The following is a 25,529-nucleotide window of genomic DNA, read 5'->3' on the forward strand; positions in this document are numbered from 1 at the left end:
GAATAAATACTATAATAAGTATTAAATAAATATATAACAGAATGTTCTATTCAGAATTGAAATACTATTATTTTAGAAAAATATGGTTTTAGTGACTTTAGTTACTAGCAGCATTATTATGTTAAAAAGTGTTATTTTGAGTGCTTTACATTGGGCACCACAATAACTTTAGCTTAGTGAAACAATTTTGGTATAGATCATGCCCCTGCAGTCTCACTGCTCAATTCTCTGCCGTTTAGGAGTTCAATCATTTTGTTTATGAAACCCTAGTCAAACCTTCCTGCATGTGACTTACACAGCCTTCCTAAACACCTCCTGAAAAGAGAGATCTAATGTTTAAACATCCTTTATCGCACAGCCTGTTTAATTTAGAATGACTTATCTCTTGCTCTGTTAATATCCTGCTTGAGCCTGCAGGAGCCTCCTGTGTGTGATTAAAGCTCAATTTGCAGAGCAGGAAATAAAAACCTCTAAATCAAGTTAAAATATGTTTTAAAATGAAACTATGAGACTGCATTGGCCTGACCTATACACTAAATGTGCTAAGTTAAGCTAAAGTTGTTTTGATGACTATAGCGTCCCTTTAAAAAACATGTTTCTGCATAGACATGGGTATGAATTTAAAGGTCGTTTTGTCTGGTTGGGTAAGAAAGAATCCAGCATGCCGGTTGATGTTCACTTTAGAAGTCAAAAAGCACTGATTTAGTAAAAAAAAAAAAAAAAAAAAAAAAGAGAACAGAAAATAAGAGAAATTGTAGCATTACAGCAGATATGATTTAGGACTACTAAGGCTTATAAGGAGATTGGATCAACAACTGTGCTGGCCTTAGGGGTGTGCGAGGTGTGCGGCCGCACAGGGCGCCATGGAGCAGGGGGCGCCCTGCGGCCGACACAGCTCACACATGGCTGGCCGGGGATAAAAAAAAAATAATTTGCGGTGGGGCTTACCGTGTGGCGGGGCGGGGCTTACCGTGTGGCGGGGCGGGGCTAAAATGCTGTGTAACTGCTGGAGGCGAAGCAGGAAGGAGTCCCTGCTTCCCCCAACAACCAGAATCCAGGAGCTGCACTGCCTGTCTGGCTCCACAAGGAACAGAGGTAACTGTGTGATTGTCTGCCTGTGTGTGTGACTGTCTGTGTGTATGATTGTCTGTGTGTGTGTGTGTGTGTGTGTGTGTGTGTGTGTGTGTGTGTGTGTGTGTGAGACTGTCTGCCTGTGTGTGTGTGAGAGACTGTCTGCCTGTGTGTGTGTGTGAGACTATCTGCCTGTGTGTGTGTGTGTGTGTGTGTGTGTGTGTGTGTGACTGCCTGTGTGTGTGTGACTGTCTGCCTGTGTGTGTGTGACTGTGTGTGTCTGTCTGCCTGTGTGTGTGAGACTGTGTGTGTGTGTGACTGTGTGTTTGACTGTCTGCCTGTGTGTGTGTGTGTGGCTGTCTGCCTGTGGGTGTGTCACTGTCTGTGCGTTTGACTGTGTGTGTGACTGTGTGTGTGACTGTGTGTGTGTGACTGTCTGCCTGTGTGTGTGAGACAGTGTGACTGTGTGTGTGACTGTCTGTGTGTGTGTGACTGTCTGCCTGTGTGTGGGTGGCTGTCTGCCTGTGTGTGTGTTTCACTGCCTGTGTGTTTGACTGTGTGTGTGTGACTGTGTGTGTGTGACTGTCTGCCTGTGTGTGTGTGACTGTGTGTGTCTGTCTGCCTGTGTGTGTGACTGTGTGTGTGTGTGACTGTGTGTTTGACTGTCTGCCTGTGTGTGTGTGGCTGTCTGCCTGTGGGTTTGTCACTGTCTGTGTGTTTGACTGTGTGTGTGTGTGTGACTGTGTGTGTGACTGTGTGTGTGTGTGTGACTGTCTGCCTGTGTGTGTGTGTGTGTGTGTGAGACAGTGTGACTGTGTGTGTGACTATCTGTGTGTGTGTGACTGTCTGCCTGTGTGTGGGTGGCTGTTTGCCTGTGTGTGTGTTTCACTGTCTGTGTGTTTGACTGTGTGTGTGTGACTGTGTGTGTGTGGCTGTCTGCCTCTGTGTGTGTGGCTGTCTGCTTGTGTGTTTGTGTGTGGCTGTGTGTGACTGCCTGCCTGTGTGTGTGGCTGCCTGCCTGTGTGTGTGGCTGTCTGCCTGTGTGTGTGTGTTTGTGTGTAAGACTGCCTATGTTTGACTGTCTGGGCAGACTAGATGGGCCGAATGGTTCTTATCTGCCGTCACATTCTATGTCTGTGTGTTTGTGTGTGGGTGTCTGTGTGTGACTGCCTGCATGTGTTTGTGTGTGTGTATGGCTGTCTACCCGTGCGTGTGTGTGACAGGGTGTGTGGGAAGGGGGAAGGAGTGGGGGGAGGGGCAGACGGGAAGGGGGGGCGCTGTGAAGATTTTTCGCACAGGGCGCCCAAAGGCCTAAGGCCGGCCCTGCTCAACACTGTAGGAACAAATTGTCCACTGGTTCTCAACTTCAAGCGGGATATCTATCACTGTTTGTGAGTTACAAACTCATTGGCAATGAATTGTAGGATAAACAAAGCAAGGGGCTAAAAACAGAAGATTGTGAGTCTGTTGTCTTCAGTAATGTACTACTGTACCTGATGTAGAAGTGAGGAGAAGTGTTTTGAAATCAAACTGTCAAGTACTGCATTAATTTAATCACCAGACATTCTAAACATACATCTGGTATTAGTGCACAGATGTGGGACATTTCTCTTTGACATTATATTGCACTTATTACAAATAATTAGAGGGAAATGCCATAATGAAAACCTTGAAATGTTTCATAAAATGTGGTGAAGTGTTTAAAAACCGCATGTCCTGTCTGGGTGATGTGTGAAAAGACATATAAAAAGATATCATCCAGGATGTAGGCGTTTTAAGAAATATATGCTTGCATTGGGGAAGTTTTGCAACTATCAGACAGTCATGTTACATATTTTTTATATTAGACAGTCATGGCAAAAATAGAATCATTGCTCATATTTGGTCGTTACAGTTGTGATAGATAACATGGCACAATTATTACATTTCTATAAACCGTGGGTAAGGAATAAAATCACTTTCGCTAACAAAACCAATGTGTTTTGCAAATTTCGCAAAACTGCTGTTTGACTTGCTGCAAATTGTGAGATAAATTTAATCAAAGTTCAATCAATGCTGTAATTTACAATTCATTTACCAGAAAAATACTATATTGATATGCAGAAAAAAATCTTTCCTGGTCTGACAAATCATTCTCAGTTCCATAATTAGTATTTCTTCTGCGGAATAGTGCATTGCATTAAGTCACTACTCTACAGAGGTTTTATCTCATTTGTCTAAAGCCAGGGACAAGATGTACTTCTGCTTGACCTCTCCTCATCTTGTTTACTACCCCTTTTTGTCTTTTCTTTCTTTACTCTACCCAAGTGTCTCCATTTTGTTCCTCTTTTGTCTAGACACCACTCTCACCAGTTTTACTCACTTTACATATAACATATTCCCCATATTGCCTACTTTCAGGCCAATACTGTTTGAATTAGTAAGTGTAGCATGCATAAGGCAACAAAGACTATTCATTAATTAGTGTAACCTTGTTGCAATGCATATTAATAAAGTGTTCTGAATAGAGCACCACAAAATGCCATTGCACATTCGAAGGCTGAAAAAAAACTTTTACTGGCATAGACACCACTCCTAGTGAGTCCCGGTGCCTTTTCCTGGCTACCCCATTGAAAGAAATGCTCTATAAACTCAGGGTTACTGTTTTCTGAAGAAAACATCAGAAGCTGGATGGATAAGAGGTTAGATTCCTGCCCCAGCCCCCCAGGAACAAATCTTAAAAGTTTATCACTCTTACCATCTCATGTCCTCCTCAGACTGGGGGTATCTTGTCACTACTATAGAGGATAACACATGAGTATATACGACTGCTGAACAGATTGGCAATGTGTCAGGAATCAAGGCACCAAAGATAAATATATCACAGTCTGTAAAAGGCTTGATTAATTATACGAGAGCATTTGCTTCCATTCAGTCACAATGGAGTTAGGAACTTAAGTAAAACGATTGTCCTTTGTTTCCAGTCAATGTCCCAACACAAGCCACATATTTCATAGAGCTGACACCAGGACTTTCTGTAGGTGTCTACATTAATGGCATCGGTTTCTTTCGCTACTTACTCCCTTTTCCATATTAACTTTCAATATGTTCTTGTTTCTTCACCTATATCAGGAATAGGCAACCTTTGGCACTCCAGATGTTGTGGACTACATCACTCCTGATGCTTTGCTAGCCTTATGGCTGTAATTATGGTAGCTGTAATCCAGAACATCTGAAGTAGCGAAGGTTGCCTACCCCGATGAATAGTATTAGTTATCTCTGCACCATTCTCTGTATGTTGTGGTTGACCTGTTAGCTTTCTCTTTAGATTTTTTTTCAATACCTAAAGTGTAAGAATGTGTATGACAAAGCATGCCCTTTTAATACCGTATACTCACTTGGTAACAGATTATGTTGATGTTGTATAAGTATATCATATCAGCATTTTCAGAGTATTTAACAGCACTAGTAGAAATATAGAAGATCTTAATACAGTCAGTAATCGTGACTCACCTGCCCATAAAATGCCACCCTGAAATACGTTCCAAGAAGTCTTTTTCCAGATTGCATGACTTCTAAAATTTTTGTGTAAGCCCCATGAAGGGTTCTATAAAGCTGGGTGAGTTTCTGCAAGAGAACAATACATTTGCAGCATTTTTAATATTATTTAAAAATAAAGATAAACTGTAATGTATAAACTTTTATACAATGAACTATGGCAAAGTAATATTAATATCCTTGGAGTATATTTATTTCATGCATATAAAAAAAACAAAAACACTCAATTTCATCCTATACTTTAACATTATTCAAGGAAATGTATCACAAACAAACAAGAAAAACTACGAAATACAATGATATCACGATGAATGTAAGTTTATCCTTCTTAGAATCTGGGAGTTCATATTCCGATGGATATCACTTACAATGCTGCAATCAATGACTTTTAGATTTTTAGACGTTTAGATGACTTTGCAGCACAGGGATAGTGAACGTTATTGAGCCATGCACCCAATCCTCTTCTTAAACAATATAACAGATTTGTAACACAATTTCACTTCCCTATTCTATATTTTTGCCCACTCTCTACATATGAGTTTCCTCTTTTCTTCATTGATATTGTCCGCTAGTTACTTCTCCACACAATCCACTTTTTTACCTGCTCCTTATGTAGTTCTCCATATTAATTATTTATATCTGCTGCATGGCATCAAAGTCATAGTCATCCAGTCTATATGAGCCTGCATTTCACCACTCTTTTCAATTCCACTTACATCCTCATTAAGTTTCTACCTTAATTATCTGTCCACCTTCCACCTCCATACAGTTCCCTTTATCCCCACCTCAATATTAACCCCCTTCCTCTACTAATACATTACTACTGTGTTTACACCGCCACAATAGTTCATGTTCTCATGCCTATATTACAATCTCATTCCTTCCATTTCCACTTTCCAAAACCACTTTTTTATTCCACTGGAACTGGAAATTATATTTTTAAATATGGCTGTCCAATATGGATGTTAGAGAGAGGGTTTAAGATAGCAGCTAAAAGATCAGATTTATTGCAAGAGAAAAAACTAACATCATCTAAGCAAAGACGGTCTATTCCTGCTAGACGAGAGAAAGAGATCAGATGAATAGCAACATTTATTAAGTTTGATGTTAATATAGAAAAATATATATTGTGTATTGGCTTTACAAGCTACAAATGTTTTAATTATACTGGAAATCACTACCTGTCCTGCAAAGCTCAGCAAAATTTTATAATTAAGATTGAGATAGAGCTTGTGACCAGTCAGTATTTGTATAATGTTATCATATACCCTCTGAGGCGCCGTTCTTCCAAACTAAAGAGATTTCAATTTTTTAACCTTTCTTCGTAACTAAAATGCTCTATTATTCCTTTTATCGATTTTGTAGCTCGTCTCTGCACTTTTTCTAGTGCCATGATATCCTTCTTTAGAATAGGTGCCAACAATTACACAGCATGTTCAAGGTGTGGTCTTACCAGCGATTTAAAAAGAGGCAAAACTATATTTTCATCCCGAGAATTAATGCCCCTATTTATACATGACAAAACCTTACTGGCCTTAGCAACTGCAGATTGACATTGCATATTGCTGCCTAATTTGTTGTCTATAACCATTCCCAAATCCTTCTCGTGTGTGGTTATCCCTAATTCACTACAATTTATTTTCTATTTGTATATGTCCGCTGTAAAAAAGTTATGTGAATATAATGCATCTTTACCACATTTAAGATGAGAATTTGTTAATTTACCAACCTCAAATTCTCGCCTCTTCTCATAAATTGGAACAAGCAATTTAGAGATCTCAGAAATGGTTTCATATCGTTCTGCTTTCCACAATCCATCTACACACTGCTCGAGCAATTCCACTAGTACTTCCTGATAGAACAAAGAAAAAGTCAAAATGAGAGAAAAGCAAAGTGATAAACATATTTTAATTGTAATCACTTAAATGGAAAAGATTACCATACTTGAAAATGTAGAAGAAAAAGTTACATAACAACTGCATATGATAAACAAAACGTGTAGATACAAACGCACTAATATGGGGTGGTGAAAAAAATTGAGTTATAGGGGGCTAGGCTTTTATGTCTGAAGTGAATTCCAGCTCCAGATCCCCACTTTTTTGTGGTGGTCTCAGGGAGAGCATGACCACCACAAAGGTACCACATTTTCCCCCTCTCTATTCCATCTCAATATTCATGGTTCCAAAGTGACTCTGAGAATGACAAACTATCATGTCATGGTTGGACATAATTGGATATTAAGAGGTAGGAACAAGCTGTGGCTGGTAATTATAGCTTTTCTGGTTCCTATTAAGCAATAATTGACCACACTTCACTCCACTTGCTCACGGTGCCTAGAGAGATATCAGCTATTTCAGCTGCTGTCTGCCCTCAGTGCACTCTTGTGACTTATTTTTTTGCTCTCCACAATTTTAAAGGGTAATCCAGATGTGGACCCCTTGCTCACGGTGCCTAGAGAGATATCAGCTATGCCTCACTGATGATGCCTAACAAGGTTGAAACGATCGTCTTGGGTTGCTGTATCTCTCATGCAGAGGGAACTCAGATCTGGATTGCCCGTATGGGTGGGACCAGTCTGATATGCTTCAGAGATGTTCTCTCTGTAATGGCACAAGATGAGCTAAAACCAGCATGAGTTCTGAGCGGGGACTCACCGAAAGGCAGGCTATTCCAGCTGCTGTCCGTCCTCAGTGCACTCTTGCGACTTATTTTATTGCTCTCCACACTTACTCCAGGTGGGAGGATAGACAGATAAGCAGTAAAAGTTTTTTTTCCCCAAAATAATGCATACAATTACAATTGTTTATTTGGCACCAACATATTCCACAGCATTGCATAATAGATAAACCAAGACAAATAATGAATTCTGACAAAACACGTTTGACCTACGGGAACAGTAGGTGAAGAAGGCCCTTCCCAAATGAGATGTATATATTCATATGTATGTTTTGTTTTTTTCCAGTATACATCTGTATTTCTAGTTGAAAAAAAAATTAAAAAATATAAAATCAAAGTGATGAAAACCTCTGATAACCACATCCTTTGCATGATACTTACTGGTCAACACTACAATGGTATGCAAACAATTCCGGTGGTCATGAATAAAGAATAGATATAGGGGAAACCTCTAACAATGCAAAATATGGAACAATCCAATTGAATATACGAAACAAATAAGACTTAGGAGAAAACTGTGACTTCTCATCACAGTTCTCCAAGTCCCTAATAAACAGCTATTGACCCCAGTCTTTCCAAATTCCTATTAACAACATAAACAACCTTAAGTGAATTTTTGGCCATTGCTAAGAGTATCGTAGCTTCACAACTGACATGAATCCACTATATCTGCACCCATTGCAGTTGGCCATTACAGCAAACAGAGGGAGACAGAAGTTAAGTATTAACTAAATTATGCAAAATTAATTATAGTAGATTGAGAAACCCGATGTGCACCCTTCTTGACGTGTGTATGAAACACAGAGCTTTAACCATTAGATTGTATTGGTGGCAAAAAAATATGATTTTTTTTTTAAAAGCAGTTAAGTGTTTAAAGTTAAGTGTTATTTTTCCATTCGCTGCTGGCACGAAACATCAAAAAGTCACAAATCTATACACTACATCAAAAACGATCTGAAATTAAAAATAACTCAAAGTAATTAGTGTTGGGGGAAAAAAAACTGTGAAATGTGTGAGACAGGAAAGGAGTGTGACAAGCCAAAAATAGTTTTATCTACACATCATCTGGAAACCCCAATGATATAGATCTCCACAGAGCAAGATTGTAAAGATATCAAAATAAATAAGATCCATAAATACATAGATACATAAAGAAATTAACACTACCAATTAAGGATAAAAACCAGATAGAGCCATGTAAAAACCATACCTGCTTTAAAATCCAAACTCTCCACTGACACAAGCTAAAGTTACTACAGTTATTAAAAGAAAGAGAATTAATAAACTGCATTATATATAAGTTGACAATGTTTTTAATTTTGCAAATTTGGCCTAACATTTGAAATTCACTTCAAATGACCAATTTACACTTTAGTTAATAACTTGTGGGCTTCAAGTTAATTTAAATCTGAATGGCAAAATATAATAGCCCATCTGTCACTATAGAGAACCTAGAGAATATTTCCAGATCACCTATTTTGCCTAAATGTTGCCATCGTAAACAAGGCCTTTTGAAAACATATATATTTCTAAAGCATTTTATCAGAAAATATACATTGAGATGTCTCTCATTTTCAAGTATGTCATGGAGACCTAAATGTGTGTTATTGGGATGAATATAATTAAGTATGTATCGTGTACGTTTTGCAATATTGAGTGAATTTGGAGCTTAGTGAACTGCCCATCTTTATTCCCCCATGTTTTGAAAACATTAGTAAATTTAGTAGTAAACTACCAGTGTCTGTATCATTGAGTAGAATTTATATTTGCACCAGATCCCACTGAAACTAAAAGTGTTTAGTTCGGAGGAGGAACTGAAAGCAGCTAGTCTATTTGCAGATTGGGGTAATGATACACTAACACCTGTGCTCACAGAAATGGGTACCCATCCCATATCCAAAAATATAAGTTGACAATTTCTGAAATACTAAAGTCACGGGTTCTACCCGAGCAAAAAAACAACTTTCACCGTACCGACACTATTTGAAAACTGCAGATAGTAGCATTTACTCAGCACTTCTCATAAAGTTGAAATAAGCATTTTAAGAGAAAAAGAAAAGGTAAAATAAAATTGAATTGCATGCTTTTTAAATTTCATTCCAATTATAAGTTAAAACCACGTTTGTCCTGGTGATCCCATAAAATGTATTTAACATCACACTCCCTCATGCATGCTGTGTGTGAGATAATGATCTCTCACACCTGTCAACATTTCAATGTAACACTATAATATTAGGGTGTGGGATGTTCTAAGATTTAAGTGACTTACTAATTACAATTTATACAAATGAAATGTCATTTGGAACAACATAAATAGGACAGCCACCAGGGGAGGAGTTAAACCCTGAAATAGAATATTTATTTCTCAGAAAAAGGGGCACTTCACCCAGACCACTTAAATGAGATTAAGTGGTTTGGGTGCCCATAGTGTCCCTTTAACCCCTTAAGGACACATGCCATGTGTGACATGTCATTATTCCCTTTTATTCCAGAAGCATGGTCCTTAAGGGGTTAAAGTGGCACTGTCACGGTCTGGGACTTTTCAGATCTGCAACAGAGACATCGCTGCTGAGGGTCCGGTGGCCAGGGGTGGTGGGCATGCAAAGGTGAGTTATTACTTTTGTGAACTTGTCCCTTCACTTCATTACCAGTCTCGCCCTGAGGTCTATGGAGGAATCCATGAGACTGCGGGTCCTTCGTAGGCAGAGCCAATTCCCTGCATTTGTCACCAGGGAAAACTGGGGGATTGCCACTTCTAGATGGCGGTAGCCACATGCAGTACATTGAAGTTCCAACACAGTGAATATGTGAATTTCATAAAGATTCTATCTTTATAAAATATTCATTTTTCAGGGAGGTGGCAATGGCCCTTTCATTATTGTTATTATGATATTTATATAGCGCCATCAAATTCTGTAGCGCTTTACAATGGGTGGACGAACAGACATGTAGTTGTAACCAGACAAGTTGGACACACAGGAACAGAGGGGTTGAGGGCCCTGCTCAATGAGCTTACATGCTAGAGGGAGTGGGGTAAAATGACACAAAGAGGTAAGGATAGTATTAGACTAGTGACAGTTGCAGATTATTAACTTAGCATTTGTATTCAATGAGTACTGTTTCATGTGTTCTCCAGAACACAACTTTAAGGGCACAGCCATTTAAGCTGACAACCTCATGGACAAGTCTACCCTCTCACTCTGCAACTCTGCTAAAGTTGGCAGACCTGCAAAGAATGAAGTAAGCAGTACAGCATACACCCAGCTTAGTTTTGGAACCTGATTGAAATTACACTGGCATTATTAATTGATGCCACCTTAATGTGAAACATTGAAGTGCATTTACTTAAAACTGAATTGAGTGAATGAAAATCCAAACAGTGACTATAGCCCAGGTGGAAAAATCTTTCCAAATCTCTACTTTGTGCCTCAAATTTGCCATTCAATTTTCAAATCACTACAATGTAGTGTTTAGTGACCTCAGTCAGGATTATTCCTCACACTGAGAATTCAAGGTAACTTCAGGATGAATCTAAAATATAAAGAACACCCAACTGCCCAAATACAAAAGGTTTTGTTTTTTTTAATCGCTATTTAGTAGATATAATACCCAATGCAAACATGCAGGCATTTAATTATGCATTTTTTAAAAAAAAATTGGAAGTATATCTAAAAGCAGCTTCGCTTTTAGTGTGGATAATCTGGCCTATAATATGAAATTCAATTTGGATTCGCAATTTAGTAAATAACTCCTTTATATGTAATCCATCCTCCATCTAATCCCTGTATTTTATAGCCTTCTAAAAGTTCACAAAAAATACCAGATATTTTCTTTTTATCTGTTAGACAGATTCACCAATGGATAAAAATGTGAACATTCAAATATATGTAATACATTTATTTACTCAGCTGTTAAAATTAAGTCGCCCACACATCATAATATTTAATTGTTTCTCTATTTTACCAGCTATTTAAAATATACTCTCACCACATAAACGGTTACAAAAATGTAATTCGACAGAACTGTGTAAATTCCACACCAGGATCCCAGGGACTGCTAGCAGATATTAAATGCTTTGATCTGCTACCAGATTTCACACAGTTCTGATTGATTATATTTTTGGAACAGTATATGTGGTGTATCCCCATCCTTACAATGTCATGCATTATATGGGTGTTAGTCCTCAGAGAGCTACCGTTTACATATGTGAACAGTATATTACTCATGACTTCTTCACTTAATAAACGTGAACTTGACTTAATAAATATTTAAATTTCCATCCAGAAACTTTGCCCTGATTCCACATTTCTCATTTTTATGGCTTTGACTTGTTATTGTGAATATGCTGATTGCTCTCATTTTGCAATTTGACCCTTAGTTTGTGCCGACTGATTTGAAATGTTACATACTGATCACAGGTTTGCCTTCTCCCTCTATACTTTGAGACATGGACCCGATTTTGTGTTTACAGATGTTCACAAAATCCTCCATGAAAGCTAGCAGGACACCTGTGTAGCAAATAGGAGTAGATGTGCCATGGAGTTCGTTCTGCCAATCAGCCCAGCCTAACAAAACAAGAAAAAGACAAAACCTTTAACAATATTTAAAGGGAAACTCCAGTTTCAGGAGAACAATCTGTTTTCCTGGCACTGCAGGTTCCCTCTCCCTCCCACCCCCAACCCCCAGTTGCTGAAGGGGTGAAAACCCCTTCAGTAACTTACCTGAGGCAGCGACGATGTCCCTCGTCGCTGCTTCCTCCTCAGCGCCGCTCCCCCCTCTGACTCCGTGGCCGGTGGGTAAGACTGATCCCGCCCACCGACCGAGGAGACCTAATGCGCATGCGCGGCAATGCCACGCATGCGCATTAGCGTTCCTCATAGGAAAGCATTGAAAAAGATTTTCAATGCTTTCCTATGGGGAATTGAGCGACGCTGGAGGTCCTCACACTCAAAATCTTTGCTATGAGTCAGGAAGTTCCCTCTAGTGGCTGTCTGGTAGACAGCCACTAGAGGTGGAGTTAACCCTGCAAGGTAATTATTGCAGTTTATAAAAAACTGCAATAATTACAGTTGCAGGGTTAAGAGTAGTGGGAGTTGGCAACCAGACCACTCCAATGGGCAGAAGTGGTCTGGGTCCCTGGAGTGTCCCTTTAAGACGCTTTGCTGACAGCCACCAAATTAGAACTGGCAGTGTTTCGATCCCCTTGGGTCTTTGTCAAGTCTTGACAAAGACCAGAAGGGCATAATTTTGCACTGTAAACACAGTGGCTAAAAATATCCTGTATCAATATACCTGGTGACAACTGAAATATTTCATAAAGTTAACACAGTGAATAAACAAAGTTTTAGAACCCATTATATCATATTGAACCTGAAGAACAGCATCTGAGAGCAGTTTATTCAACTAAGTAATTCCAATGCAAGTTACAACCAGCATGTCACAAAACAATGTAGGTCTGTTTTTTTTTTTTTTTTTGGAGTGCCCGATATAATTTGAATTATATTCCATTGCTCTAAGGTAGAGGTAGGCAACCTTCGGCACCCCAGATGTTGTGGACTACATCTCCTAGAATGTTCTTACAGCCATTATGCTGGCAAATCATCAGGGGCGATGTCGTTGACAACATCTGCAATGGAAGAGTTAATTTTTTACCTTAGAGATGATTTTTAATTTTGCAGACTAAAATAGCCATTTTAAAACGTATTAGTATAGACCCGGAGGTTTAAATGTTACCAGGTCACTTTTGGTGGGTGTAATTAAAAAGGAACTGTCGCTCCAAAGATTTTTAATATTACGTCTACTTATTCCTATATGTATAAATAATATATGTAACAAATATGTATTTAATAAAATTAAATGTAGAAATCTACACCTTTTTATTCTGCAGCTGGGGACATCCATCTTAACTCCCTGGCAATCTGTCAATCATTGTTATAAGCTCTGCCACTCCTGATTTCAGTGAGCATAAAGAAATCAGGAGTAATTAACCACCTCCTCTTTTGCGAAGTTTGCTCTGGCTTTGCCTTATCTGTGCTGGTTTATGATGTTATTTGATAAAACTGTAACATAAATGTAAATGAAACAGTGTTAGATGTAAAAGGTTATTTGTGATTTTGGATGTTTTATTGAATGGTATAAACTCCAGAGAATTGACAGCCCCCCTTGAAATATGGATTCCGATTAGTTTTCTAAGCATTTGAGATCAGATGTGGAAATCCCTTGCTGACTTCTAATGTGATTAAGCTCTTAAAGCTGCACTGTCACATCTCCCACCTCCTTTATTATGAAATATTTTTGTTGACTGTGTTGGAATTTCATTGAAGAGATATACAGAGACAATGTAAGGACTACGTTGCCTCTGTATTTCTCCTCCTTCTGACTTTCCTAGACTCTGGGCAGAACTACAGTGTAAATTTTGACAGCTGTCACCATGGCTGCAGGGAGTTGGCACTGTCTATGGAGGACCCCGTGGTCTCGTCGGCAGTGACCTCACCTCCGAAGAGGACATGCCAGAACAAGCTGGCTGTGACCCCTAGGAACAGGTTCGGGTAAGTCAATCTCATCTTTACCTTTCCCCCTGGCTACCAGACCCCCAGCAAGGATGTTACCATCAGTCATTCCCAGATGATGACAGTGCGACTTTAAGGACACAGCTTCAAATGCTTGTTAGTAGGCAAATGACCACTACAGACTGATTTTTGTTTTTTTTTAAATAAAAATATCTGTTCAGTATTCTCCCAATGAATACATGAACGCCTATTACTTAGCCCTTTCTTCTTGATGGATGTTTCCGTTACAATGCTGGGAATATGCAAATTGTAAAACAAACAAAGGTTATACTTGACCCAAAATATCAGATAACTAAATTGAACTAAAACTAGTACCCATCCTCATTCAGTACTGACATGTTTGGCCACAGACTAATAGAAGAAACATTGGTTACTCTATAACAAAGCATATTTGAGATGAAAAACCAGCTATATTATTGTCACCTTTGGCAGCTAAAATTAATATCTCCTACAATCTTACTATACAGCTCTGGCTGTAATACAGTGTGTTCATTTTTAAAAAAAAAAAAAAAGTCTGCCACTCCTCCCCAAGCCAATACTGTGACACCCAACACACTTCATACGACTGCAATTAAGGTATATAAGGATTGACATAACTTTATAAACCTCAAAATTTTATCTAAAATAAAATTTTATAAAATTACACATATAATTAAAGGAACACTCGAAGTGCCATAACCACTGAAGCATGCATTAGTGGTTATGGTGCCAGGATTGCCCTGATGTCACCTCATAAGGAATGAAACTCTCTGCCTCCTTACATCCAGACAGGGCAAGGCTTAGCTTGGATGGTTAGAGCAATGGTATTTTTTTTTTTCGTATGCTGAATGTTAGCAGACATAGAACAGGTTTGAAAAGTGAGTGCACTGGTGCCTACGCAAAGGCATAGTATGTCAAACAAACAAAGGTAAGGCTTATTACACATTTCATAGCAATTCCAACCTAGGAAATGATGGGCAATTCATAACATCTGATAGAGAACAGGTTACCCATGAAGGGGTAGTAGTGTATATTTGGTAGATGGCTTGAAATGCAGGGTTGGTACATCAGTAGCCTTGCAACATTAGCCTATGCAGAGGCTTATAACGTATGATCCCTGTGATCATTGAGACCAACATTTTTATTTTTTATTATACCCTTTTTGAATTTTTTATTTGTTTAGCGCATTGTGTATGTAGTCTCATAGGGCATAGAAGCTGTGGTGGTATTGCTTTATGATATATTTGTAGCGGTAGTTACCCTTTCCAGGGGCCAGCCGGGGTCCTCTGTTTGAGCGGCTCATCCGACGGCTGTAACAGAAAGGCGGGCAGTGACCGCGAGAAGCGGTCACGTGTCCCGCCTGACTCAGAGCGTGCCGCGGGTCTCGGGCACGCTCTTAAAGGAACAGTGGGAGCCTAAATTGGAAAAGATCTCCCATTGGCCCCTGTCATGCCACATTTCCCATACACTCACCTTTTGGGGGCATAGATATGACAGGGGCCAATCAAATTAATTGCTAAGGTATATATACTCACCTTTTTACCTTAGTACCTTGCCCTACCGTGGTTTCTGTTTCAGTTCCCTTTAGCGCTTGTTGTGTTCAGTTGTGTTCCTTCGTACTTGACCTTGGCTTTGTTTCTGACTACGTTATCGCTTTATCCTTATCTGTTCTGTTTGCCGGCTTGCTGTTTACTGTGTACCAGACCCCGGCTAGTCCTAGTTTACGCTGTCTCTTTGTGCCCTTGACCTCGGATCGCTCCTGACTCTGTACTCCTCTCATATACGTCGAGTCCGGCCATTCTAAGGTCCGGTAGACATATCTCCCCTCTGTGTTGCTTCTGTTGAATTGAATCCTGCGTGCTGGGGTATATTTTGGTTACATTACGATAGGGCCGTGGACCCCACAGATTTAGCTCAGCAGATGGCTTCTCGTGAGGCTAGATTTGTAGAGCAGGATCACCGTATGGATCATATAGCCCAGGCTCTCCAGACGCTCTTATCTAGAACTATTCCAGCAACCACACCTAACCCTCCTACACCTCTTCTTCCAATTACTTTGCCTAATACTTCGGCCCATTTAACACCTCTTCCTAGGTATGGAGGGGACTCTAAGACATGCAGAGGTTTCATTAATTGAATAGAATTCCACTTTGTGATGTATCCACATTCCTTTCCCACAGATAGGTGTAAAGTGGGGTTCCTTATGCACCAACTTACCGATAAAGCACTTGAGTGGGAAAATCCTATTTGGGAGGCTAATGGACCTATGGTGCATGATTTCAATAGTTTCCTTACGGCTTTTCATAGAACTTTTGACACAACTAAAAGGTCAAAAAATGCCGCCAGAGCATTAATGAGAATTAAACAGGATTCTAGGTCTGTGGCTGACTATGCCATTCTGTTTCGTATCCTTGCTTCACAGGTAGATTGGACCAACAATGGGTTAATTACTGCATTCATGAAAGGTTTATCTGACACTATATTGGATGAGGTAGCAGCTAGGGAGCTTCCTATTGCATTAGAGGACCTTATTGACTACCTCATTGATATAGATAATAGGATTCGTGACAGGCTATATACTAAAAACAGGAATAGACGTTTGGTTACACCTATTAACCCCAGAGTTGATAAACCTGAGAGTGTTAAAGTATCTGAGGAGGAACCCATGCAATTAGGGGTTGCCAAACTCTCTGATACTGAAAAATTATATAGGAGAAGGGACGGACTCTGCCTATACTGTGGTAGGAGAGACCATATGGTAAAAGAATGTCCCTTGCTTCTGGAAAACTCTCGCACCTAAGACCTTATAGGGGACTGGCCTTGGGTGTGATATCTAAGTCTCCTAAATTGCATCCTAACCGTTTGCTTCTCCCTGTTTCTTTGCATATGGGAGAGAGTTGCATAGCTGAGCACATACAAGCCCTGGTTGACTCCGGGGCAGCTGAAGATTTCATAGACTCTGGTTTTGTTAAGAAAAACAACATTCCCATCAGAGAGAAGGAGATACCCTTGGCCGTTGAAGCCATAGATGGTAGACCATTAAGTTCTCCAGTTGTTACTCATGAAACTGTACCGTTACACATGTATACAGGGGTTTTACACTTTGAAACCATTCGGTTCCAGGTCATCACCTCTCCCTCTTCACACCTCGTGTTAGGGTACCCATGGTTACATGCTCACAATCCCATTTTCGACTGGAAGTCAGGGCAAATAAAATCATGGAGCGAAGCCTGCCACGAGTCTTGTACTATTGAAGTCACCCCTTTGAATTCTATTAATGTTCCTACTACTCCTCCTTTGTCTACTGTTATACCCCCCTCAGTACTTATTTCTCAAGACTGTTTTCGATTTATTGCCTGGCACTATACCTCCAGGGTTTTACTTTCCACGCAAAATATTCGCCTCCGGGTGCCTTCTATGAAGTTGGCTCCCCGCTTTATTGGTCCTTATCGTATTTTGCATAAAGTTAATCCTGTTTCGTATGCCTTGGGTCTTCCTAAGAACCTGTGTATTCCTAATGTCTTTCACACCTCATTGGTGAAGCCATACGTACGCAACCGCCATACCCGGCATACTCCTCCTCCCCCTCCTGTCTCTGTGGAGGGTCATGAGGAATTTGAAGTTGCTGCTGTTCTTGACTCGCGTTTCCTTAGGGGTCGACTTCAGTACCTGGTGCATTGAAAGGGATATGGGCCTGAGGAGCGCAGTTGGATTTCCGCTGACGCTGTTCACGCTCTTCCCTCTTCCTCTCCACTTAAGCGCTGTGATGTATTTTGTGTCTTGTGAAGGTTAGGTCGGTGGGGGTGGGTCGGTGTTCTGTCCAGGTGTTGTTGGGCCCATTATAGGCTGGTCTGGTCATTATAGTTGGCTTTTGTCTAGATCAGGGCTTGTCAGTGGTGCATCATGGTGATGGGCCCGTGTAGTGTTGTGTGTGGTGAGATGTGTCTGGTGGGGGTGGTATGTGGTCCAGGTGTTAGGCATGTATGGTTGGTGAAGGGTGTGGGGGGGTGGGTGTCTTGCGTCATGTAACGTCCTGGTCTGGCTTCTCTGTTCATTCCCGTTTGGGTTTTGTGTCCCCCATTGGTGTCTGCCTGTCTTGGATGTCTTCGTGAGTGTGATGGGGGCAGGCGGGGGCCGCCTTGTGGTATGTGGGGGGCCCTCTAGTGCATCTTAGTACCCTTTCCATCTTGGGTGGTATAGCGTAGTCCTGTGGTGGTATGTCTACTGTGTTTTTTCTGTCTTTGTGTTTTGTGGGGGTGTATGTCACGTTCCTGGGGGGGGTTTAGGGACGGGGCTTTATTAGGGGGTTTAAGCCCCCGCGCCTTGCCAGCACACGGTCCCCTCCTCGGTTCAGTCTGTTGCAGGTGCTTCCGTTGCTGTCTTCGCATGTTGCTGCCTTGGTCTTCAGGTGTCCTGTCTCCGGGTGTGTGTGCAGTAATCTCCTGGGTGTGTCGACCTGTGATCTGTAGGCCCTCAACCGTCGTTGTCTGTCCTTCGTGGGTGTGGTCCTGGGTTTTGTCTAGTGGTTAGCCATTGTAGGAAATGGAACCATGTCTAAGGTACGTCTGGGGTTTTCCTTTTGCGGTCAAGATCATTTCCTCTATGGTCCTTATGACTTCTACCCTCGTTATCCAGTCCGTCAGGGTTGGTATTGTGTTTTTTTTCCAGAATGTTGGGATCAGGCTACATGCCGCATTCACTAGGTACGGGGTGATCGTTTTTTTGTAGGCGGGGGGGGGGCTGTAGGGGTGTCAGGTGTAGTAGGTAGTTTTCTGGCGTGAGTTCTATGGCGTTGTCTGTGAGTGTTGTAACCACCTGGTGTATTTCATGCCAGAAAGGTTTGATTTGCGAGTATGTCCACCAGATGTGGTATAGCATGCCCAGTTCGGTTCCACATCTCCAACATTCTGGTGTGCTCGTGTTATACATAGTAGCGAGTTTCTCTGGTGTTTTATACCAGTGCAATATCATTTTGTATCCCGATTCTTGGTATCTGGTGCATATGGAGGTTTTGTGTGTCATCGTGAATACTGTGGTCCATTGGTCTTGGGTCAGCGGATGCCCAAGGTCTCTTACCCAATATCTGGTAAAGTAGGGAAGTCGAGTGTCTCCCTGTGGCGAGTTTAGCAGTCGGTACAGGAGTGATATGGCGTGCGGCGTCTTGCGTACAAATGGCCTCAAATGTGGTCAGGGGTCTGGCTGCCGAGTGTAGGTTGGAGATTCGATTCAATGCACTCACCAATTGGAGATATCAGAATTTAGTCATTTGGTCAGGAGGGGTAGAGCAGTGGTATTTTTTGTATATATATATATATATATACATATATATATATATATATATATATATAAAATTACAAGAATGGAACAGCAATACTCTTAAAAAGAACCAGGCTAAAATAAATTGTTCTCATAAATACATAAATATAGAAAAAAATATATATACATGAGATGATAATATATACCATATAGGCATTTCAGAGAAATCTAAACTGAGGATATGCACATAGCTACATTTCTTGTGTTGGTATTGTCCATGGCATCTCCATGTGCAAGGAAAGCAATTGCACTAAGTGACAGTTACAGTTTGCCCTGACACTCAAAAACATTGCAATGTTTAGATGTTCACGTTTGCACAGGAATTAAAATTTTTACCTCGCTATAGTAAACATCCATCATTCCAGCATCATCTTTCATGCCAGCTTCCTCGTCAATATTGGGTGTAATCTTCTTAAACACAGAACATCCGCTATGGAATAATTCTGGGGGGGGGGAAAGATTACTGGAGATGGACATTTGAAAATGTGTTTAAAATATCGGCATTATCAATAGTGAATAACTTGACACTGTAGATGTTTGTGACATATCCGGACATAATGCTCAACTAGTATGTATGAATTATTCAACATATAGTGGACACTAAATATAAATACATTTAAATAAACATAAATATTTATTACAAACTCGATGTGGGATTTATTAGGAAAAAGGGCAAATTATGACAAATGGCACAGAAAATATTGGCATTAGAAAACCATTTTCATGGAATTAAAGATACCAAGTTCTAAAAGCATTCATTAAACAGGGCAATAGTAAATAGTGAAGGCCTTACTTTTTCTGTAGAGGAATTCTGCAACTAAGGCAGCCACATGAATGTAACACATTGCAGCCTAAAGAAAAGATTAGAAAAAAAACATAAATAATCATGATCTTGTTCTATCACAATGAAAGGGATTTATTTTTTGCATTTTTTTTATTGAGACTTTTAGAATAATGTATGGGGAAATGTAGAATACTTAATCTATGTGTAATGGTATAGATCAGGCTTCTTCAAACTCCGGCCCTCCATATGATGCTGATTGCTGAACTACAACTCCCATGATTCTATGAATGAAATAGATAGGCTGAGAACCATGGGAGTTGTAGTTCAGCAACATCCGGAGGGCCAGAGTTTGGGGAAGCCTGGTATGGATGCCTGGTAAGTGAGCAGATGTTTGGGTGAGTCAGGGGATAGTAGGTAGGAGAGAGGTGGCAAGTACAAGGAGAGGAAGAATGGACATGGCGATTAGCGCTGGTCAAAAAAGGACATTTTAAAAAAATATTGGAGAGATGAGAAGGTAGGTTGTTCCCAAGACAACAGTCAGATTCCAGAACGGGAACCCTACTGCCCCATGGACTAACTCAGGAGGATACTAATCTGAAGGAAAGAGTGTGTTTTCAAGTCTAACCAGAAACCACAGATTTTAAAGAATTGTGTGAAGGTGTCAACCTGTCATGTCATGTATTTCCCATTGAAAACATTAAAACATAGATTCAAGTGGCTAACAGTATCTCAAAACTCCCTAAAACATAATGCAGAGACTGAACTCAATGGGATCCATACACAGTGCTATTCACTGAAATGGTTTATTTCTAAACCCATAGTATGAATTGTTGAAAATGTATAGTGAATTCCAACTGAATTTCCAAATTTAGGTAATAAATGCATAATTGAATACATGGCTAACTTGGATAATTTCAACATTTGAAATTCCATTTGAATTATCTTTGCATTACCAGTAATAAAATACGGTGTGTCTGCTAACATTCATAATTTTACTTTTGGAAATTTAGAATTTGTGTTTCTATTTTTTTTAAATGGTCCACAAACTGCATTTGTAGTTAGTGCCTATTTTTCAAGGCAAATGTCATCTTGTGCATTCTTCACATAATTTATTTTAATTGTTGGATAGAATGCAGATTCTGGAAATTATTTTATATAACTTTAAATTAATTATTTAAGGCATTATGATTCGAAAAATGTGTCAACTCCCGCATAAAGCATCAATTTCAAAATACTTTATGATTTAAAAAAAAATGTGTGTGAGATGATGTTTCATGGACATAATCTGTATTTCTAAATGGGTACGTATAGCGCATAGACCAGAGTTCTTTGTGACCCATTCAAGTATTGTATGCATTGAACGTGGAACAGATTTACAAGCATTGATGGGGGGGGGGGTCAAATTCTTTATTTGTGAAGTTGCCAGGATAGGCTCCAAATTTCAAAGACTTCCAGAATTCAGTGTATGTTCTGTTATGGGCAAATGCAAATATTACAAGTTTTAGAATGAAATGTTGTATTTCTTAAACTGTGTACTTTGTCTTTAAGAGATATTGCAAATTGACAAGGTGTTAGAAATGGAACATATTGTTTTTCATAGATGTTTCTTTAAGCAATAACCTCAGTGCATAATATGTTTGCGCCATTTTGTCCCAGACGAATTACAATAACAATAATGCATAAACAAGCTTCAAGGCTATACTACGACTCTTTCAGTACACAATATACTGTGGTAACCCCAAGTTAATGGAACTTCCCCAAATCTGTGAATCTCCCACGACTGTGCACTTACGTCTTAGTATAAACAACAGATAAGCTATTCAGACTTTAAGATGCCATCTTGAACTAAGTCAGGAAAATTTCCATGACGTATGCACCCTTTAGTTATGGCCTTGTATCTTTGCCAAATTAAGGGAGGTCCTAAATTGATTTAAAGTAGACAAGTTACTTTTTCATATATGAACTATGGTGACTCTAAAATGACGACACTTAAGGTATAAATAAGTGTACTTTTAAATGTTAAGACACAGAGGAGAGACTTGGAGACAGACGCTGCTCCATCTTAAAATGACTGAGAGGCTGACATGATGACATGTTCAGAAGGGTATGTTAACCTATTAATGATATTTGCAAGCATTTAATTTCATCTAATAAACTCTGCTATAATGGATTTTATATGTCTATATTTATATTTTTATATAATAAATATCTAAAAGACAAAACTATTGCTTCCAAGACAATCCTTATTTTATATTGTATTCTCAATTATTTACATATGTTAAATAGAGGATCTCTTACTAACTATATAACATTACGGCTAAGATATCTGTATGGTTAGCCCTGCTAAGTTCTATGCTTTAAGACATTATAGAGGTAAATAAGGGAACCGCCCACGGTTACAGTTCCTGTCATGCACACAGGCCTGTGAATAAAGGTTATGGTCTGCAGCATGGATAACATGGTGAAGAATGGACACTTTGTTTTCACTACACATGTAATGAAAGGAACACTCCAATTGCCATAACCACTGAAGCATGCATTAGTGGTTATGGTGCCAGGATTGCCCTGATGTCACCTCATAAGGAATTACCCTCTCTGCCTCCTTACAGCCAGACAGGGCAAGGCTTAGCTTGAATGGTTAGAGCAGTGGTATTGTCACTGCTTAAGAACTGAGAAACTCAGTCAGTAAAGATATTGCCTTCCTAAAATCCTCATAGACTGCAAGTAGGGCTCAAAAATCTTTCCTTTCTAGAACTGAAAAGTGCTGTGGAATATGTTGGTGCTACATAAATGCTACTAATAATAATTGACTAAGAATGATCAGCTGACACTCTCGGCTAATGAGCTGTCCCTGCAGCTAGTGGATGCTCTAAGCAGGAGCTTGTGGCTGTTCGAAAATGGTTCGACTACTTGCAAAGGGGTAACACTAAGTCACTCCTGGCACCATAACCACTAAGAGTGATGTAGTGGTTATGGTGCTTGCAGTGTTCTTTTAAGGCGAGCAGTGTATTTAAAGGTAGGACAAAGTCCGACTAATGGGGGCTATGTAATGACTTGTTGAATCTGAGTCCAGCTAAATTTAATATCTGCTTAATTTCTAGTTTTACTGATTTTACTTTGTTTCTGCCTATATATAAGTCCTCACTACATTAAATTGATGCAATATCGGGCTGGTATAGAAATATATCAAGAGCTGCTTTTATTCCCAGTCTGGCTGTGGATTGGTAAACAGAATACCCTTCCTCTCCTCTAACTGTAAACAGAGAAATACAAGGCAATCTCTACCAGTCCCTCACCTCGGAGTAATCTCCATTTTTCACGTGGATTTTGGCCATGCTTTCCAGCCACGTCTTTCTCAGTTCAGGGGTACTTGCATAGGATATTGCCAAACTATACTGAAGGTCTATTAGCATTTCTGGATCCTTTTCATGCTCCTTCATTTGGGCTGTTGCCATGATAACTGTACGGATTCTCTTAGTCAAGTCTTTGACTTCTGATGGAAAAGCAGTTGACTGCAAAGAGACATTTCTGAGTATTAGATCGGGAAATGCATTTTGAAATAAGATAATAAATGTGTATTTTATCTACTTCTGCATGTCTGTACACTTAGCTGTGCCAAGAATGTTTCATATATCATATCACGTCGCTACAGTACAGAATTTCGTGTATAACTGTCTGTGGTCTTATTCAAAATAAAGACCACAAATCATATAAAATCTACAAACGCAATTTATTTAAAGGAGCAGTAATATAAATAGGGTTGATTACTAATTGCTGAATTGAATTGGATTAAAATCTCAATGGTAACATTTATGCAAAAAAATATACCTTTTCGAAAATGCCTCTAACTCAGCTAGGACACAGCTTGACTATTTTAGCATTAATGTTACCTTCCGGATTTTAATTTACTACAGCAATGAGACACCCTGGGAGTAGAAGAACATCCTATGCCTTGGATTATGCTGCTTGAGATAAGCGTGAGTCTGAATAACCTGTATTTTTGTAACATGATTAGACACAGTAACCTACTATAAAGAAACCCTTTTGATCACCATATACGATTTGAAATTTTCTGAAAGATTATATGTTACACTTACATATATATGAATAGATCAGTAACAAATGTGGGCATGCAAACCAGAAAAGTTGAAGGGGATGTAATTATTAATTTAAGCAATCAAACTAAAGCATGGTGCAAGAGAATATTGAGAACGGAGAACACCTAAAATAGCTTGCCCTTCAGTGGGATCCTGCTCAGTTCTCAAGCGGGTTTTAGTTAACTTTGTGTCATTAAGAAAAGAAAATCTAAACCATTTTCATATCAGACTATACAGAGAGATATAGCAGCCCCAGACAATCATTTCAGCCTTGCTAGGCCTCGTCAGCGAGGTGTTGTTTTTACCCCTAGAGTCACAGTGAGAATCATGTCCACGTCTGGATTACCCCTTAAGCTACAATCTTTACTAAAAATATATACCAGAAATATACATGAAATAAAGAAAATTCCCCCAAAATCAATCCTCGTTACAAGAAATGAATTGTGCTTTTATAAGAAAAAAATACAAAAACAAAAATGTCTGTGCTATTCTACCTATTCAAATTTTTGGTGTCGCAAACATAAAATAAGCCCGGGGCTCTAAAAGTAAACATGATATTGCTGGGTGACCATGTTTTACAATGTAAATACAGTTTTCAACATACAATACCTTCATCGCTCTGTCACTGTTTGCAAAATTATTAATTATTGAAAGAGATTCTTGAAATCTGGAGCCACCGCTGAGAGCTACGTCAACAATCAACTGGCTTACAGCAATTATAATCTGAAAAAGATCATGCATTACAATGTTACAGGATGGATATTAATTGTAGTTTTATGTATAATATACATATTTACATTGACTAAAGTGAGGATGTTGGGAATTCAAAGTGAGCTTCAAAATCTAATGTCACAACAGTTGAACTGTCAACATTTCCCAAATTATATATGCATTGAGTTGAGTGCCTAATTTGGCCCTAAATTTGAAATTCACTATGAATTTATGACATTTCTTATTTTAGTGGATAACCCTGTTCGTGTTTTATTATAAAATGACAGCTAATTAATTTTGTCAGGATACTTCAAACATTCCTTTGGCCAAACCATTACCCAAATGCCCAGTAATTCCCAGTAAACTGAGCATTGCCCAGTGACATACAGTGTATTCTTCATAAAAATAGAGTGCTTTTCCTTTTACCTGCAAATGTGTCCGAAGAAATGTTCTCCTCCTTGTGAACTCAAAGTTATTTCTCATGAGCAGGTAGAGAAGTGCAGATGCCTCATTCCTGGTGGAGCTGAGCTTTGACGTACAGCACTTGAGGACCTCATAGCAAAAGGCTGCACACATATTGACTCTTCCCTTAAAGAATGCTGAGGGGAACTTTTTGAGAGAGATTGACAAATTCAGTGAAAGAGAAATCTATTATATTAGAGACATTATATTTACAGGAACACTCCAAGCATCATAACCAGTACAGGAGACTTCAGTGGTTGTGGTGCCAAGACATGTTGTATAAGACAGTAAATAAACATGTTGTTCGAATTTAGAAATAAAATTCCA

General features: G+C 39.4%; 1 protein-coding gene across 1 annotated transcript in view; it reads right to left on the reverse strand.

Annotated features, from left to right (window-relative positions):
• The window catches only part of DOCK11 (dedicator of cytokinesis 11), a 293,614-nt gene that overhangs the window by 59,724 nt on the left and 208,361 nt on the right, over positions 1-25,529 (reverse strand). The window contains exons 42-48 of the mRNA XM_063432045.1: positions 25,167-25,349; positions 24,639-24,752; positions 23,229-23,444; positions 19,942-19,999; positions 19,485-19,591; positions 6,338-6,460; positions 4,564-4,677 (exon numbers count right to left, since the gene is read on the reverse strand). Of these exons, the coding sequence (XP_063288115.1) occupies positions 4,564-4,677; positions 6,338-6,460; positions 19,485-19,591; positions 19,942-19,999; positions 23,229-23,444; positions 24,639-24,752; positions 25,167-25,349 (915 nt within the window). The remainder of the gene's footprint in view (positions 1-4,563; positions 4,678-6,337; positions 6,461-19,484; positions 19,592-19,941; positions 20,000-23,228; positions 23,445-24,638; positions 24,753-25,166; positions 25,350-25,529) is intronic.

Source organism: Pelobates fuscus, chromosome 9 (assembly GCF_036172605.1).
Source record: "Pelobates fuscus isolate aPelFus1 chromosome 9, aPelFus1.pri, whole genome shotgun sequence".
Taxonomy (NCBI): domain Eukaryota; kingdom Metazoa; phylum Chordata; class Amphibia; order Anura; family Pelobatidae; genus Pelobates; species Pelobates fuscus.